At 39.2% G+C, this 18,133-nt stretch overlaps 2 protein-coding genes across 4 annotated transcripts; one reads left to right on the forward strand and one right to left on the reverse strand.

Annotated features, from left to right (window-relative positions):
- Positions 1-956: 956 nt before the first annotated feature.
- On the reverse strand, positions 957-7,143 carry fam234a (family with sequence similarity 234 member A). The gene is made up of 12 exons (XM_074619087.1): positions 7,005-7,143; positions 5,576-5,877; positions 5,378-5,485; positions 5,075-5,257; positions 3,802-3,932; positions 3,481-3,613; positions 3,120-3,252; positions 2,858-3,001; positions 2,630-2,711; positions 2,377-2,529; positions 2,189-2,291; positions 957-2,096 (listed from the first exon to the last, which is right to left on the reverse strand). The coding sequence occupies exons 2-12, from the start codon at positions 5,844-5,846 to the stop codon at positions 1,885-1,887; spliced, it is 1,653 nt and encodes a 550-aa protein (XP_074475188.1). The 5' UTR covers positions 5,847-5,877; positions 7,005-7,143; the 3' UTR covers positions 957-1,884.
- Positions 7,144-10,673: 3,530 nt separating this feature from the next.
- luc7l (LUC7-like (S. cerevisiae)) lies at positions 10,674-18,076 on the forward strand. 3 transcript variants are annotated; one of them, XM_074618974.1, is made up of 12 exons: positions 10,695-10,888; positions 12,677-12,747; positions 13,068-13,151; positions 13,789-13,883; positions 14,048-14,146; positions 14,717-14,827; positions 15,263-15,406; positions 15,513-15,689; positions 16,132-16,220; positions 16,329-16,358; positions 16,839-17,000; positions 17,127-18,076. In XM_074618974.1, exons 3-12 carry the CDS (start codon positions 13,142-13,144, stop codon positions 17,245-17,247), a joined length of 1,038 nt encoding a protein of 345 aa, XP_074475075.1. In that variant the 5' UTR covers positions 10,695-10,888; positions 12,677-12,747; positions 13,068-13,141; the 3' UTR covers positions 17,248-18,076. The 3 variants fall into 3 exon arrangements, with proteins under 3 accessions (XP_074475074.1, XP_074475075.1, XP_074475076.1); XM_074618975.1 differs by lacking the exon at positions 13,068-13,151 and having other exon boundaries at positions 10,696-10,888; XM_074618973.1 differs by lacking the exons at positions 12,677-12,747; positions 13,068-13,151 and having other exon boundaries at positions 10,674-10,888.
- The last annotated feature ends 57 nt before the right edge of the window (positions 18,077-18,133 follow it).

The following is an 18,133-nucleotide window of genomic DNA, read 5'->3' on the forward strand; positions in this document are numbered from 1 at the left end:
CATGACTGTGGTGCTTTATTGCGCATGGCTGCTGCTGTTGCAACATATTTACCCAGAGTGTACATTACAACACAAGAGGGCAGCCACGGTTTGCTTTTATGATATTGATTATAGGACAGGTCTATTTTTGTTGTCTGAAAATATGAGGTTAACTGGGAAGGAGGGCTGTCAATCGATTAAAATATTTAATCTCAAATGAATTGCACCTTTTGTATCTATTCAAAATGTACCTTAAAGGGAGATTTGTTAAGTATTTAATACTCTTATCAACATGGGAGTGGGAAAATATGCTTGCTTTATGCAAATGTATGTACAGTATATATTTATAATTGGAAATTAATTAACAACACAACACAATGACCAATATTGTCCAGAAACCCTCACAGGTACTGCAATTAGCATAAAAAATATGTTCAAATCATAACATGGCAACTGCTAATTTGTATAAATTAGTTTAATGTTATTAAGGCATTCAATATTAGATTTTTCTTAGATTGTCAAGTTTATGACAGTATAGTATAGTATATTATATATTGATACTTGCTCTTTTCCTGAAGTCCACTGGTGGTGTGAAATGATCCTGGGCCGATGTCCCTCATTAATTAATCTATTTGAGAAGGGACAGTGCAAATTAATAAATACACATGGTATATAAAATGCCAGAATTAGCTATTAAGCTGTTTTTCATCTGTTGTTTCTGAGCAAGGTGTTACAGAAGGCTTCCTAAAATACATCAAAACAAAAACATAAAACAGGACATGCAGTTTAAATGTTAGGAAAGGACACAGTTCTTAAAAGCAGTAGAAACAGTAGTGACATTTATACATACTGTATAAAACAACATTGCAGACAAGCAGGACACTTGCTACAATTAGACACATGCTTCAGGTATTTTTCTACTTTGGCTGTTATTTGCTCCTTTAATAAGACATCTTTGAGATGACACACAAAAGCAGTTCTTTTAAAACTCTTTAATATTGCTCACATTCAAACAAACCAAGTCAGAAAGAAAAGTCGGCTCCGACAAAAGCCCCACAGGTTCAATTCATTAATGTACAGCAAAAACAGGAACCTCATTTGATATAAATCACTGAGAAAGAGAAAAAAAAAACAGCTTCATGAGGAGCCTTAAACCAACAGCAGTAAGTCAATATTCTGTAGAACCTTTGAGAGTCAGCTTTAGGTTAGTCGGTGTGCGTTCAAGAGCATCACTAGTTACAGCATCTTGGATTGAGTAAGTAAAGGAAACACATTCTGATTATCGACATTGACTACAAAACAGCCTAACTACTTTCGCGAACAGGATACGTAACAAAAAATGTAACCGCATAGTGTATACGTTAAGGTTGGAGGGGTTTCAAGTCTGTTTTACTGTGCAGGTTTTTTAGAAAAGGTACCAAAAGCAAAGCCCTGTCATTGTGCAACCATTCCTTTCAGACTACTATAATGTCAAATACATAGGAGCTACCACCTGCTACTGTTTAAAAGCCCCAGTGTGACATAAAGTTGCATAGATTCAAATAATAACCCGGCCTCTGCAATTTAAAAAAAAGCCTTTAGGTCCAGAGCATTGCATTGATGCGTGAAAGTGCTAGAAACAGTACAGCGAGGTGGATTTATCAGCAGGAGGAGAGCAGAAATGCAGTGTGATTGTCAGGACAGTAGCTGCTTTGGACACTAAGGTAAGATCAAACTCATGTATGCAGTCCAAAAGGAGATTAACGGAAGAGCACTGTCAAATCAAGTCAACCCAAGGATCTAAACACAAAGGAATTGTTTTGGTTGTCAGCAGTTTGGAAGGTCATAGCTAGTGTGCACACTTTGGTTTGGTGGCAAAATGGTTTGAACACTGAGGATGTACTCTACATTCTACAGTTGGTCCTTTCACCAATCCTCGAAGCGTAGACGATTGAAGGCCTCTCTGATTTCTGTGTCGGTCTCCGAACTCACGCCGGTACCGATGCGTCTCACTTCACTGCCGGGGACATCGTCTTTCAGCTTCCACTTGCTGAGGACCACGGTGCCCTCGGCTCCCTCCGTCTTAGGACCCGTCAGCAGGATGAAGGCAGCGTGGCGTCCGTGCTCCAACAGAGTGGCTAAGATAAAAAAAAACACAAATACAGTCACGCAAAAAGAGCTGTGTGTTTCCCCCCATCCCTCCCATGATAATATCACTTTGTTAGAACACCTTTAAATGTTACGATGTGGTCCGTGAAACTGGTCGACTCGAGGAGGACTTTAGAGTAGAGAGGGTGGAGCAGGTAAGAGTGAAGGTCGTTCTCGAGCGGCTCCTGGAAATGAAACATTTGCCACGATTAGCATTTTTTTGTGAGAAGTGCCGTTAGCATTCTTTTAATAAAAGGCAGTTGTACTTACAGATGAGTTGGCCTCTGAGAGCATCCTGCCCCAAAACACGAAGACCGAGTAGAAGTTGGTGGTGTGTACTGCGGCAGGTATTGGTGAGTTAGGACTGGTCAAGAGGTCGACTTCCCAAAGCACGCCACCGGACTTCCCATCAAGAATTTTTACCTACATACCAGACAGACGGTGAATGCGTGACTTTAATCCATCGCTTTATGAGAGCAGCTGGACACAGAACATTGAATTTAGGCATCACAAGCGGTCTCACCGTCTTTGTGGAGTTGCCAATATCCTCCTCGATCACAACATCGAGGAACTCGTCTTTGTTAAAGTGGCCAAAGGAGGGCTCACTGAATTAATCAGTAAACACACAGGAGAAGACTTATTTGACTCAACCAGCCTGGTTATAATGACAGTATACGGTGGATTATACTAAACCTTTTGACTCTGATTAATTTGTATGTGAATTATAAACAAATAAAAACAGATTTGTTACCCGAGGAGTGAGCTGGTATTGTATCTCCACAGTAGCTTCCGATGTTTCCCATCGACTAACGCCACCTCATTTCCGGTCACAATCAGCAGGTTGGGTGGGTCCCCTTTTTCTCCTGTTCTTAGCACTTGTCTCACTGAATCAGATCTACAGATTAGATATAAATATAAACAAACAGTCTGGGTCTAAAGCCACAATTACGACAACGACAAGCTGTTAAGTGAAATCTGTGCTGTTGAAGAGATAATCAGAAGGTGCTTCTTACTCGTAGATGGGTACAAGGCCAGATGTTGCACTGGCAGCCTTCTCCCAGTCTTTGTCTTTCTTGAGGCCCGCCTCCATCCCTGCTTTAGCATCGACAGCGATCCTCCACAGTGCCAGTCCGTACAAGCCTGTGTCTGTGAATGAGCACAAGATAACTCACTTACTGCCATGAAGTTTATAGGACATCCAAGTGTATACATCTATGTACAACAGGTATTATGCAAATGTGATACTTGGTGACATCAGCTCGTTACGGAAGAAAAAGCAGGACTTCAATCAAGGCACACTACAGCAGCACTCCACCATTAGGAAAGACTTCTCTAACATGTTGTAAAATGTCAAAGCTGATTTAAGATACAAACCTTTTTGTAGTAGTACATAGTGAGATCCTTTTGTAGTGCGATGGAGAAGATGATTGGTCGTCTCCGCGGGGTCAAGAACCACCGTAGAACCAATCTGGACACCCGTCTTCCCTGAGAGGAACGCCAGCTGAGTCTGCAGATAACGACGAGAGACATTGAAATGAGGTGAATTCTATTTTTCTGCAACATTGTCAGATGATTTAAAAAGTCAGTGCTTATTATTTTTGCATATGTGGAGTCCCGTCACAGCAGATTATTGTTGGAAGAAAAAGCAGCAAAGCAAGAAAAATAAATGCAAAAGTAATAAATGACATCACTGACGTTTAACTGTCCGTTGCCAGATGCCACCAGAGCCACATCGTTGACCTTGTCCCCATCCAGATCTGGGACACTAAGAACAGGCACAGTGCTGTGCAGACTAAGAGGCTGAGGCTGCTGCCACCTGGCGTCACCTGTACACACACACACACACACACATCACATCATCTGACTGAGTTTAGCTGATTTTATAACTAAAACTACAGCGTTCCTTGAGCGTCCCAGTTCATTCTTGACCTTGGAAAGAGCAGTAGAGAAAAGTTAGTAAATGAGCCTTTGAGATTATTTTGTCACAGCCTGAGATTTTGTTCAGTATATTCGGCAAAATACAACTTTTCTTATTACTAAAATGTATTTCTTTCTTGTTCAAAAATGCTTTAGATCCTTGATTTAGTTGTTACGACGAATTTCACCTGCGATAAATGGACTGAAAGCAATACATGGACTACAGCAATTTTCACAAAAACGCATGACATCGGAACAATTCGAAATGGTGCTATATTCACATAAAACTTTTTACACATAGGGGCTTACATATGGTTACGTCTATCTAAAGAATCGTGAATTAAATGATGTTATTTTTAATGTGTTACAATATCAATGACTTACTTTAATTGTAGAAAACATTTTTGACTGCTATGACTGCATAGATCTGTAAAAACTGTGTAGCAATTAGGGCTGTCCCGAAATAATATTTAATGAAATATTTGAAGGTATTCAATACTTCGGGACACCTCTACACACAACAAACAGTGATATCCGTCTGAGAATAACTAATAATAATTAATGTTGAATATGAATAATGTTGTGGGATTATTCCTTATTTCATGGGCTATTTTGAGATTTATACATTATTATTACATACTTATATAATATAAATATATATATATATATATATATATAAATATAAATATAAATATATATATAAATATATATATATATATAAATATATATATATATAAATATATATATAAATATATATATATATATATATATATATATATATATATATATATAAATATAAATATATATATAAATATATATATATATATAAATATATATATATATAAATATATATATAAATATATATATAAATATATATATATATATATATATATATATATATATATATATATATATATATAAAAACTAAATACGAAGCATTCGCATACTGATTTGGAGGTTGTCTACTATTCCAACGGGTCAGCCGTAATAGCAATATACATTATGAAAATGTGATGTAATTAATACAGAGACAGAGTAATGAATCACTAACCAGTGTATTTGTCAACGGCTGTGAGTTGGTCAGAATGGGACAACAGACAGTCCCAGTTTCTGCCTTTGTCTTCGTCCAGACCGCACTGGGCCCAGTGGAACTCGGGAGCTAGCGGGCGCTCCCACAGGTCCTCTCCATCTGTCCCATCCACCGCTACCACAAACACACACGGCGAGGGTAGACCTGGAAAAACAATACACAACACTTATGTAACACAGAGCCACCATATGGAGAGCAATCCAACTCTTGTTTTTGCAAATGATTGATGAATAAATGAAATTAAAATTGAACAACATTTTATACCTGCATCAACACATGTTTTGTTCGGACTGCCTGTGTTTTTGAGGATAAACAGGACATCCATCACCTTGTCTTTGCTCGCATCTTCAAAAGCTATGAAGTCATACGTTGCTGTGGCAAGAGAAGGAGAGAATACTAGTTAAGTCCCCACAAACAATGAAACACTACCAAGCAAGTGAAAAGCAGTTTGTACACACGCACCTGCTTCAGAGAAAGTCCTGTTCCAGGTGAGGAGATACTGTGGTCTGACAGGACAGGGGATGATGAAGGAGAAGGCGAACACTATGGTGAGGCAGATGAACAAGGAGAAGAAGAAGACTGCGGTTCGCCAATGGGTCAGTTTGGCGAAACCCAGGACTTCCTTGCAACTCTTCTTCTTCAGCTCTGTGGCTGATGGTGCCGTTCCCGTCTCTGCCCCATCCTCTCCACTCTTCAGTGGGTCGCCTTCAGTGGCACTGCCTGTAGTCTCCATTGTCTCCTCAATGCATTACCGGCCCACAGTTCTGCTCAACGGGAAAACAGTCAATATAATGATGGTCTTAAATGACAACACCCTGTTTTATCTACTTCACAGTGAATACTCCTAAACATGGCATAGCTTGCTGCAGCATCTGTCCCTCTGTGTGGAGTAAAGCTACAAACCTGCATGTGTCAAAGTAAACCAGCAATAATAATAACAGACACAACTCTCTCTGGCATTCACAGATATATAGCACATGAAAAAATACTGAAGGCAGCAGTGTCTGTCCGTCCAGCTATTTCTGCTGCATCAACCTTTGTGGATCTGAGCCTATTCAGGCGGCCAGCACTGACTCCAGAGATTTCTCAGCACAAAAACAACAAACCCATAATGACCAAATCCTCATCATCACCCAGGCTAGCTAGCACACTCTGGGATGTGTTGTATAGCCAAGGGCTGATTGCTCTTAAAAGTATATATTCAATTCAATTCGCTTTTTTGACATGAACAATATTGCCAAAGCGTCAATTCAATAATAAATAAAATAAAAAAAGAACAAAAACATATATATACAGTACATATATACAATTCATTAAGCAAATTACAATATGTAGATATTTATGCAAGAAAACATAAAGAAGTAATTCATGTTTGTTGTGTCAATAAAACAAACAAACAAATAAAAAACAATTAATAACAATATATTGCAATATTAAAGGATAAATGTAAACAAAAAAAAGGAAGTAGAGGAGTAAATATAAGGCAGATTGTGAGTTACATCTACTATGTGTTGTTGTTGTTGTTGTGGTTGTCTCTTAGGCTGTGACGTGCTCTGACAGGTCCTGCAGCTATAATCATATATGTGTTAGCAGCTTATTTGTTATCAAAATTACTTAAAGATCCTGTACGATGTTAGCAAAGTATATATATTTATATATATATAGTTATAACTGTTAGCCCAAGAAGAAGGTGTTTCCTCTGAGTAGTTCAGTGTCGGATAGCTAACATGTTTAGCTTTGGCTTGTAAAGTTCACAGTTAACTGGTGAGTTGTTTAACTTGTTGAACCACATGTTAGGCTAAACGGAAGACGGGCTGACTTTATCACGCAAGTCCCGCGACTTGACATTCAAATTAAGTATTTACACAGACTGAAATAAAGGTGATCTTACTTTACTCTCCTCTGTCTGTGTGTGTGTCTTTGGTGGTGGTCACTGTTGCGGCTATTAGCTTACTACAGGTAGCAGGCCTGTGTGTGGGCCTGACACAACAACTGCCTGTCTGTCATAGTGATGTGTCGTCAGGAACGAGTTGGTTATAAGAACCGGCTCTTTTAAGTGAACGATAAGAGTAGTCCGTCCGAGAGCCGTTTATTTTTATTTTTATTTTTTTATTAATTCAAGGCAGAATGATAGGATGATCTTCTCTGCGCCACAATGGATGTATTAAAAGAACTGGATACAGCGTTGGAGGCGGGGCCCCGGTCATTATTATGAGAGTTGCTGATTGGCGCATGAAGCTTAAATGGCTCGACTTCCGTCTGGAAAAGTACCCGGATCTTGGCGGACCATGGGCAACTGGGACATGCGCAGTCACATGACTCGATCACAGGGTCCCAACATCACAGTCTGGGTGTCACTCACATGAACGGAGGAAGGGAAATAACTCTGGATTCAGCTATTAGTGCATTTTACAACTTTAAAAACTTATTTTTTTAAATAAGGGCTATTAGAGTGTTCGTACTGGGGAGTTGATTCACCTAAAAAAATGTATAGACGTCTCTTGCCCAATGTACTGTAAGTCTATGGGAAAAAGTCTTTTTGGGCCCAACAGCATCACGTGACGGACACGGAAGTTCCAGTACCGCCGTTTGGCCACTATGAAAGTCCGGATCGTCGACCGGCGCACTTCCTGGGGGCTTGCGTGCCATGGGCACTCCATGCACTGACTGTGACTGAATGTTGTGTTAATGATGTCCGTGCAACTAATAACGTGATGACAGACCATGATGCAGAGCAGGAGGGAGAGGAGGAGAGAAAGAGAGAGGAGTGCGGTGCGCGAATAGCAGACAAGATGAGTGACAGTCGGAAACGAAGCAGCATGTAAAATTACGGTATTCTGGAAATTATAAGGTTTAGTATAATTAAATTGAATAATTTAAGTGATATATGTGCACACATACTAATCATAGGTCAAAACAGTGCTAACTTTGGCTGAATTATTAAAAGGCAGAAGTGGTAAAATGAAGAGCCGTTTGGGAGCCGAAAGAGCCGGCTCTTCTTGGTGAGCTGAGCCAAATGATCTGGCTCACTAAAAAGAGCCGGAATTCCCATCACTAGTCTGTCACCCTCAGCTGCGTAAACACATCACAGGCGAGCCCTCTTTTGTCAGAGGTTTTATTCCCCTGAGTTTGTCTCTCGGGTAGCCCTTTTCTCTCTGCCTACGTGATTTTATAGACCCAAAACTACGACACTAAGCATAATCTTCTCTAACATAAACCTACGTATAAGTTATAGTTAGGTGAGTAACCAGTCCAGGGCACAACAGCCTGTTAGTATGTGCACATATGAAGAAATTAGGAAAAAATGATTTACAAAAATTAAATGTAAACTCCAAAATATTGATTCCCTCTCTGACCAAAATAAAATACAACATCTACTTTGTTGTGAAAATAGTGTCATCGCAATAGAAGCTGCAGGATATGTCAGTGCATGTCACAGCCTAAGAGACAACCACAACAACAACACATAATAGATGTAACTCACACTCTGCCTTTTATTTACTCTTCTACTTCATGTTTTTTTTTTTACATTTATCCTTTGATATTACAATATATTGTTATTCATTGTTTTTCATTTGTTTGTTTGTTTTATTGACACAACAAACATTAATTACTTCTTTATTGTTTTCTTCCATTTACATGCATGTTCTTTTTAAATATCTATATATTGTAATTTGCTTAATGAATTGTATATATATGTTTTTGTTTTTATTTTGTTCTCTTTTTTAAATATTTATTTATTATTGAATTGACGCTTTGGCAATATTGTTCACCTGACAGTCATGTAAATAAAGCAAAATGAATTGAATTGAATACAATGTGCTGCCTGAGAGACTAAGCTCAGGGTGAAGATCCCATAAAGCCCAGCGTTGGGTTCAAGCTGCTCTGATTGGTTAATGTGCTTGTTCTCAAGCGCTGTGATTGGTCTATTTCATACCAACAGCCCGCCCCTTCACCGTTAGCTAAACCAATAGAACGCTCCGGCTAAACCGGAAACGTTCAAACAGCCTGTCGTCTAGTGATGGGAATTCCGGCTCTTTTTAGTGAGCCAGATCATTTGGGTCAGCTCACCAAGAAGAGCCGGCACTTTCGGATCCCAAACAGCTCTTCATTTTACCACTTCTGCCTTTTATAATTCAACCAAATTTAGCGCTGTTTTGACCTATTAGTATGTGTGCACATATATCACTTAAATTATTAAATATAATTATACTAAACCTTATATTTCCCAGAATATCATAATTTTACATGCTGCTTCGTTTCCGACTGTAACTCATCTTGTCTGCTATTCGCGCACCGCACTCTTCTCTCTCTGTCTCTCCTCCTCTTCCTCCTGCTCTTTACCTGTAGTAGGTCAGCGCGCCGCGCACCCCCACCCCTCCCTGCTTGATGATATGATCCTTGTCTGTCATCACCTGATTGGTCGCACGGACGTCATTAACACAACATTCAGTCACAGTCAGTGCATGGAGTGCCCTTGGCGCGGAGAAGTTCGTCCTATCAGTGATGTTATGGGATGTGCCGAGGCTTCGGAGCGTGTGTCGAGTAATCCAGGAAGTTTTCTGTTAAGCGCGTATCGAGGCTTGTATCGTTTTAGACAAATGACGTCATTGAAGGCGCCCGAAGCTGAAATACAGTTGAGAACTTATTATTCCTGAATAAAAATGACGAATAATGTCACCCATCTATCATTTTACTTTAGTTGCACAAGCAAATTCACTGCCCTGTGCCTGGTTACACCACTGCCACATATCTGGAATATATGTACCTGTTTTACACTATTTGACCAATAGGTGGTTATGTGTGCATATGAAGCCTAGATGAAGCCTGGTGAACCAATTTGCTGGGGAGCTTCTGTGTTTCATGAAGCTTCATCTTGCCATCACTACGTCCTATCCTTCTCCCTTGAGGGAGTGTTATGAACCATCCAGAGCTCTCAGGTCATCTGGATCAGGTCTGCTTAGTGTCCCCAGAGTCAGAACTAAACATGCAGAAGCAGCATTCAGTTTTTATGCACCAAATATCTGGAACAAGCTCCTAGAACCCTGCAGGACCGCTCCAACTCTCACTTCTTTTAAAACAAAGCTTAAAACGTTCCTGTTTGCGGGTGCCTTTTATTAAACCAGATAATGATCTGACACTGCACTATAACTTTTACTCTTTTGAGTTTTATGCAATTTTAGCTTCTATCCTAGCTTTTATTTTTAGCTTGTTTTTATTTTCTAATCGTTAATATTTTAATGTTTTAATGTTTTAATGTTTTAATGTTTTTATGTTTTTATGTTTTTATAACTGTTTTAATTATTTCTTAAAGTTCTTTTGCATTTTGTCGCAATGTTCTTGAATGTTTCTGTAAAGCACTTTGAATTGCCCTGTTGTTGAAATGTGCTATACAAATAAAGCTGCCTTGCCTTGCCTTGCCTTGAATTAATAAAAAAAAAAAAAAACGGCTCTTGGACGGGGCCGGCTCTCATCGTTCACTTAAAAGAGCCGGCTCTTTGAACCGACTCGTTCTTGACCAACACATCCCTACTGACGTAATTTCCTGAATATAAAACGGAAACTGGCGAATCCTCGAAATAGAGAGAAAGCGACGGAGTGGTGATGCTTTGGACGTTTAAAAAAAAATACCCACATAACTTAACTAAAAACACTAAGGAACTGTTTTCAGTTGCTTATTTTTATACAGCGCTGTCGACAGAAGACCCGCCGCAATGTCTGCCCAAGCTCAAATGAGAGCTCTGCTCGACCAGCTGATGGGAACCGCGAGGGACGGTGAGTCGCTGTAGCAACGAGAGCTCGAGCTGAGCTAGCCAAGATGGAGGCTCTGCTACTGCTGCGGCTGGCTGGTGTTGCTGTGTGATGATGATGATGATGATGATGATGATGGAACAGAACCTGATGAATGGATGTCATACTGCAGAGGGCTGTGAAAACAACATAGAGTCAAGAGGCCTTTACGGATTAATGTTAGGTTTAATGTTTGTATCCATTTAGGTTCATTTTTAAAGTTAAGTTTTTAGTATTTTAGTGGTTACTCAATTCCTTACATTGAACTATACATCAAATAATCAATCCCTGCCATCAATCCAATGTTATTTAGTTAAGTTATATTCATAATACTCATAGTTGAGACACATTTAAAGGACACGCAGGCTAAACTGGGCCTGCTAGTTATTACTGAATCAACATTAGGCTTAATGAACTGTAACTGATATATATTTATGATTATACTCTTATTCTTACTCAAGTAAAACTTCCCAAGTAAGATTAGCAAAATCTATTTGAAGTATAAGTAAAAACACGTGTTATGCAGTAGAATGGTGACTGTCAGTGTTGCATTGTATTATTACTAATCATTACCAATTCACTAATGTGTGAGCAATATTTCAATGTTTATTTGTTTATTTGTTTTGCACAATTTAAGACTATAGAATCAGAATCGTATTTATTGCCAGGTGTAAGAGGTATACACTAGGAATTTGCTTTGGTTATGTTGGTGCAAGTCAAAACAGTATAATAACAGAAGAATATATAAACGCTAGAATTAAATAAGAATTAAAAATTGAAATTCTACTAATATACAATATACAAAATAGGTTATAAACATGATAAAAACATATATATATATATATACAACATAACAAAAAAATAAATGAATAATATACAGTGCAGGAAGAGGCAAAAAACCCACCTAGAGACAAGATTAATATAAAGAATTAATATGACTACATAGTAGTGATAACAAACAATTATTATAATAATGGCATAACTGGTTTAAGGAGGGGGTCATTTGAACTACTTTGTATATTGTTGGATAGTTTATTTCAAAACATAAACGTTTTAAGTTGAACAAATGTTTTGTATGTCAAATCTTCATCAGATAAATAATCTGTAACTGCAGCTGTCAGATAAATGTAGGGAGTAAAAACTATGAAATTTAGTAGTATAAAGTAGCATAAAATGGAAATATTCAAGAGGTTAAAGTACATCAAGTTTATATTTTATTTTACTAAACAGTTTATTTAAATAAATATTGTAATTTGGTGTCTTAGTCTGCATTAACTAGAACAAACCAACTGCTTAGTATTTAAATAAATAATAACCTAATTTTATAAGTGATATTTATGTGACCTAGCCTATTTAGTGAACCTGACAAATGCAAATCTGTTAAAAATAAATAAATTCTATTATCCTGATAGTATATCTACTGTTGTCTTTATGGGCGCTTTGACGAGCTACAATACAATTTTAGTATTTGCTTTCCAGCCCTTTTGGATACAAACATTAAAAGGTAACTCAGCTGTCATGTCTGATTTTCATCGGCAGATGGCAGATGTCATTTTATAGGCAAAATCAGAGGTTCATCCTGACAGTTGATTGAATGGAACGACAGCCCTGTGGATTATCTATTAATATATTGATAATTCAATCTGAACAGTAAGAGTGAATTTGTGCTGTGAGCTTGTGGGTGTATGTGTGATGAGATTGATATCAAATTCTTCCCATACATTTGTTGCATACAAACTGAACAATTGTGGCCCCTTTATTTTATTCATTAAGGTTCAGTGTATCTTTGCCAGCCTACAACAATCTGCAAAGGAGTTGCAGAAAAGCCTCATGTTCATCGAGCCGTGAGTCACACATAATTTTTAAAGCTGTTATGATGAATATCCAAACCATTTGTTTGCCTTCCGGAAGTTATTGTAGCCTTTTTTTTAAAATCACACAAATGGGTATATCTTCAGTGACACTAGATTTACAATTTGGAGTAATATTATGCAGCTTAAGCTAAGACGTCTGGTCGCGCAGCATCCAAAACGAGCAGTTTTTCAATGAGACGTCTGTTTTCAGAAGGCAATTTTAGCAATCATCGAGAATAAAAAAATAAATAAAAAAACTTTGCACACATTTACAATCTGACTTGTGTATGACTCCCAACTTCTTACTACAGGTATGGGCAAGAAAACTGTTCCCATTTATACTTTTCTACAGCGGGTTTAAAATTCTGCAGCTGAGGTCTTGAAGATGCAGAAGGGTACAGTATGTGGTGCAGATCGCAGTGTGTATAAACTAATTTTTTTCCTTGGATTTCTTTTTATATTTTTTGTTTTGAGTTTCTTTTTCAATGTTTCATATTTGTAAAAGGCTTGGCTGGAACATTTGTCTGAAATGTTTACATTTCTTATCACAGTCTTGATAGCAGACTTTCCTGAATAGTCACATGCATTGAAACGTAATGAAAACGTTACAAAATCAAGGTACATCTGTTCACACTAGTTAATTGAAACACAATTTATAGTTTTATTGAGGCTTGGGTACGGTAAGCACCAAGAATACCAGGAAGTACCATATACATGCAGAGCCACATGTACTTCTTTCTAGACACATAACTGGATAATAAACACAGTCCAGCAGAGGCACAGTCTTTATTACTGGTAAATCTAATGTTACACCAATGAAATATATGTAAAACTTTGACAATCACAAATAAAACAATTTGTTTTTTGCTCATTTAGGTGGGCACAAAATCCTTTGAATGCAGTTGTAGTGACACATATCTGCCCATTTAATGTTGTGCAATTACAGTAATGTCTATTAAAGCACTGGATACCTCGCCCCTAATAACAAATATGTGAGGTCCTTCTCACTGGTTGTTTTTTGGACTGTTTCAGGGGATGAGACGCGACAGAGGGTCAAGTTCACGGACGAGCGAGTCTGCAAAAGTCATCTTCTAAACTGCTGTCCACATGACATCCTGTCTGGAACGGTAAGTAGCTTACAATTTAGGTCCGACTAGCCAAAACATTCCAGTATCTATATCACAGGATATCCGTAAAATGCTGAAAAACTAAACCATGTACTACAAGTAATCTTAAACCATTTGATATTGAGTTGGTGCAGATTGAGTGATGCTGTTTTTTTTTCTGATAGCGTATGGACCTGGGAGAGTGCACGAAGATCCATGACCTGGCACTTCGGGCAGATTATGAAATTGCTTCCAAGGACAGAGATCTGTTCTTTGAGCTTGACGTAAGTAATGTCCTACTATAAATAATGCAGTCGTGCAGATCATAGACATGTGTAGTAAAATACAGATTTACTGTTGGTGTGGCGGTGGCTGGCTTTAAAGACACCGCTATATACTCGCTGTTGCTTTTAGTATTAAAGTCAAGTGGTAAACAGCAGTTTCAACTCACATCATTGAGTATGATCACAATAACTGCAATGTTTCCAAACACAAATTCTTATATTAGCTAATTTAGCAATTTTTTTAACAGCTTCTGTAAAAATATACTAAGTAGCTAGTGGCTCATTCATCCCCCTTAATGATGCTACAGTTGTTTTATGTGCACTGCAAAAACAGTGTTTGTTCAATATGATTTGGATCAGCAGATGTAGACGATGTAAATGCAGAGTTGTCTATAAAGTACAGCGCCTCAAGGACCTTTTTTTGGGAGCAGTTGGTGTCTTATCACTCTCAATCAGATGATTCAGATGATGCAGATGATGCCCTGCTGAATGTTTCCTGTGTGCCTATGTACGCAAATCAACCAAGTTACATATTTTTCTCTCTAAAATTATATTCTCTCGCTCCAAAAGGCGGTGGATCACCTTGAGTCATTCATCGCCGACTGTGACCGGAGGACAGAACTAGCCAAGAAACGCCTGGCTGAAACCCAAGAAGAGATCAGCGCTGAGGTGGCAGCAAAGGTGAGTGACAAAAAGAACTCACATGAACTGAGTCTTTTACTTGTTTATGCAGTGTATGTAAGGGATAATGTACAGCGAAACAGTTATTGTTGTGAAATAAACCCCGCCCTGAAGGGGTTTATTTCACAAAAATGACCCGCTAGCTGTACATTATTACACTTATTACACGGATTACACGGCTACTTACTTAAAAAAATCAATAATTTGACACAAAAGCGGTCCTCCAGAGTCCAACACCAGAACTGCGGACATAGCAACGGTCTGTTATACATAGCAACGGTCTGCTATAAAGGAATAACAGACCGTAGAATGCTGTGATTGACCAATCACAATCGAGTATTCAACAAAGCCGTGTAATAAAGTTGGCTATAATATGTGTTTTGGGATAGATATATTGAATATTAATTAAATTGTGTTATTTGTGCTGTGTCGCAGGCAGAGAAGGTTCACGAGCTGAATGAGGAAATAGGGAAGCTCCTGGCCAAGGCTGAGCAGCTCGGAGCCGAGGGCAACGTCGACGAGGCCCAGAAGGTCCTGCAGGAAGTCGAGAAGGTCCGCACCAGGAAGAAGGATGCAGAGGTGAGGAAGGAGTACTCAGGAGGTGCTTCTGCTTAGGATGATATGGTGCTTTTACATCTTCTTATCCTTTTAATGCATCTCTTTTTCCTTTTCTGTTGCTCCTCAGGAAGAGTACAGAAACTCCATGCCAGCCTCCAGCTTCCAGCAGCAGAAGCTTCGGGTGTGTGAGGTGTGCTCCGCTTACCTGGGTCTCCATGACAACGACCGTCGTTTGGCCGACCATTTCGGTGGGAAGCTTCATCTGGGCTTCATCCAGATCAGAGAGAAACTGGACCAACTAAAGGTACGTGCCACCATGTACACTATAAACTAGCAGCTGCATAATTAATCAAATATTAATGGCGATCACATTTTGGCTTCCCACAATTAAATGAACATGATCGCCTGAGATATTGACGTTTTAAAATGCGTATTCTGCTCATAGAAAACGCTGCAGCATATCAAATCAAGCGCTTCCTAAACAGATAGCCACCAGCCGGTGATCGAGATGTTTTGGCTTCACTTTTGTGTATAGATATTATCTATTTTTCAACATCATGCAGCCCTAATTTGAGTAACCCTACTATAAACCCATTGCTTCAAATGAATTTCAAGTATGTCTTGTAATGAGTGACATGGGGGCTGATTACTAGAAAACATACAGAAAAAAAGGGTCATAAACCGTCTTGAGGTTTGGACAACGATGATTCCACCTATAATTGCTACTGCGTTTTTATTTTTGTCAGAAAACTGTTGTCGAGAAGCAGGAGAAACGGAACCAGGAGCGCTTGAAGAGACGAGAAGAGAGGGAGAAAGAGGAAAAGCTGAAGAAGAGGTTAGTGCAGACATTTAAAATCCTGCTGACATTTATGGAAGTTTCATTTGTTGCATGAAATGTTTGTTTTACTGTTTAAACTTACGGTTTTGCATCTGCTTATTGTAGGACCAGATCACGTAGCAGAGAGCAGAAAAGGTAAGAAAGTTGCTCCATCTATCCTCAAATCGATTAGTTGCTCTGATTAGGAACGCACCGATCCAACCTTTTCAGTCCTGATAGTGATACCTGGGCTTTGGGTATCAGCTGATACCGAGTACCGATCTGATAACAGCGTTTAATTAATAACCTGTATGCCTCACTGTGTGGAAGTGACTGGGATCATTCTTTTTATGTGTAATACAACATCAGGCCTGACTTAAACATTGCTTTCGTAACTTTTTAAAGCAAAATGTAACAAATAAATTGGTCAAAACTTGAACAGGAATTAAATTCCAATATATAATGTATATTGTATGTAAACATAGAACTGAATTGAATAGATCAGCCCCTTTGTCACCAATACCCGATCCAGCTATTTGAGTCAGTATCGGCCCGATACCCGATCCGGTATCGGTGCTTCCCTAGTTCTGGTTAAAGAGACTCAAGTGTTGTCTGTTGTTTTTTTTTTTTTATCAGATCTCGCTCTCGTGACCGCAGAAGGAGGCGCTCGCGCTCCACATCACGAGAGAAGCGCCGTTCACGCTCACGCTCCAGGGAGAGGAGGAGGAGGCACCGCAGCCGATCCCGCTCACGCAGCCGAGGACACCGTCACAACCACGAGCAGGGCTCCAGACACAAGTAAGCTAAACACAGTTCACACCGAGCCCCCTCAGAACGTAGCTGCCAAGAAAACACATTTCTACTCTTTTCCTACCTCTGCACGCTTCACTTCACTGAATATCTCTTGCGGTTTTCGTCGCCCAGGTCGTCCAGGGACCGAGAACGCTCATCCAGAGACAGATCACGGGAGCGAGAGAGGAGGGACGGCATGAACGGCAGGTCGGACGCCCGCCGGGCAGACGACAGGGACGTGGGGGACCTCTGAAGACCAAACTCCATCCATCACGACACACAAAGCCTCCTCCCGTCTCTCTCACAAGTCTGTCCATTTCTAATAACCTAATGTCACACACGTCAGTCCACGCCTTGACCCCTCCGTTCTCCCGCTTGCCTCCTTTCTTTGCTTTAACAGTTAATGCAGCCGAACCCAGAGTGTACACACACCTGAAATATATTGTATGGATAAAAGATTCTAGCATCAAGATATATGAGAAGATTACATTTGGATGGGGGGGGGGGGGGGGTGTAGTTATTGATCAGTAGTGGAGTGTATTGTAATATCCACATCTGTGATTTGGTGGCTGTCTGTATCCAATACAAATGTCTTCTTATAAACTACCCTGCAAAGAAAAAGTAAACAGATGGTCTGCTGGACTGAAGCATAATGTGTAACTCATCCATATTCTTTTATTATATTAATGATGGTCTTTTGATACAGAATCTGTCTGAAGATGTTCTTGGCCGACTGATTGTTGCGGTCTGAAAAAGCCTTGTCGTATCATGTTTTTTTTTCTCACCTCCCTCTGAAGATTTCTTTCCACCAGCTCCTGGTAGACTGCATGTTGACAGCTTTGAGTTGCAGTTCATGAATGTCTGTCCACATTTTTTCTTTCTTTCCTGTACGCCCAGTTAAAGTTTTAGGAACCCAATTCAAAACCAAAAGGTTTTAAAGTTGCGAGTATTAGTCTCAACCTGTTTCCCGTTGTCCTCTTATTATTTTTTTTTAACCAATTTTTATGTTATACTGCCGGTAGTGAAGGGAATCTGTGATTGAGAGTTTGGCCAGTATAAGTAAATGATTGTTTTGAACTGAATTGGTGGCAAGGCTCCTGTTTTATTATTTGTTTCTGTCTTGATTTCCTTTTTATTTA

The sequence above is a fragment of the Sebastes fasciatus genome, chromosome 20 (assembly GCF_043250625.1).
Source record: "Sebastes fasciatus isolate fSebFas1 chromosome 20, fSebFas1.pri, whole genome shotgun sequence".
Lineage (NCBI taxonomy): Eukaryota > Metazoa > Chordata > Actinopteri > Perciformes > Sebastidae > Sebastes > Sebastes fasciatus.

What these genes read in the sequence shown, in the direction of transcription:
- fam234a (XM_074619087.1), bottom strand. Translation starts at nt 5,846, where the DNA reads ATGGAGACTACAGGCAGTGCCACTGAAGGCGACCCACTGAAGAGTGGA. An exon ending in CTGGCAACGGACAGTTAAAC is followed by an intron (nt 3,614 to 3,801) that starts GTCAGTGATGTC and finishes CGTTATCTGCAG; the next exon opens with ACTCAGCTGGCGTTCCTCTC. An exon ending in TCTCAGAGGCCAACTCATCT is followed by an intron (nt 2,292 to 2,376) that starts GTAAGTACAACT and finishes TTTCATTTCCAG; the next exon opens with GAGCCGCTCGAGAACGACCT.
- luc7l (XM_074618973.1), top strand. Translation starts at nt 10,828, where the DNA reads ATGTCTGCCCAAGCTCAAATGAGAGCTCTGCTCGACCAGCTGATGGGA. An exon ending in AGAAACTGGACCAACTAAAG is followed by an intron (nt 15,690 to 16,131) that starts GTACGTGCCACC and finishes TATTTTTGTCAG; the next exon opens with AAAACTGTTGTCGAGAAGCA. An exon ending in GAGGAAAAGCTGAAGAAGAG is followed by an intron (nt 16,221 to 16,328) that starts GTTAGTGCAGAC and finishes TGCTTATTGTAG; the next exon opens with GACCAGATCACGTAGCAGAG.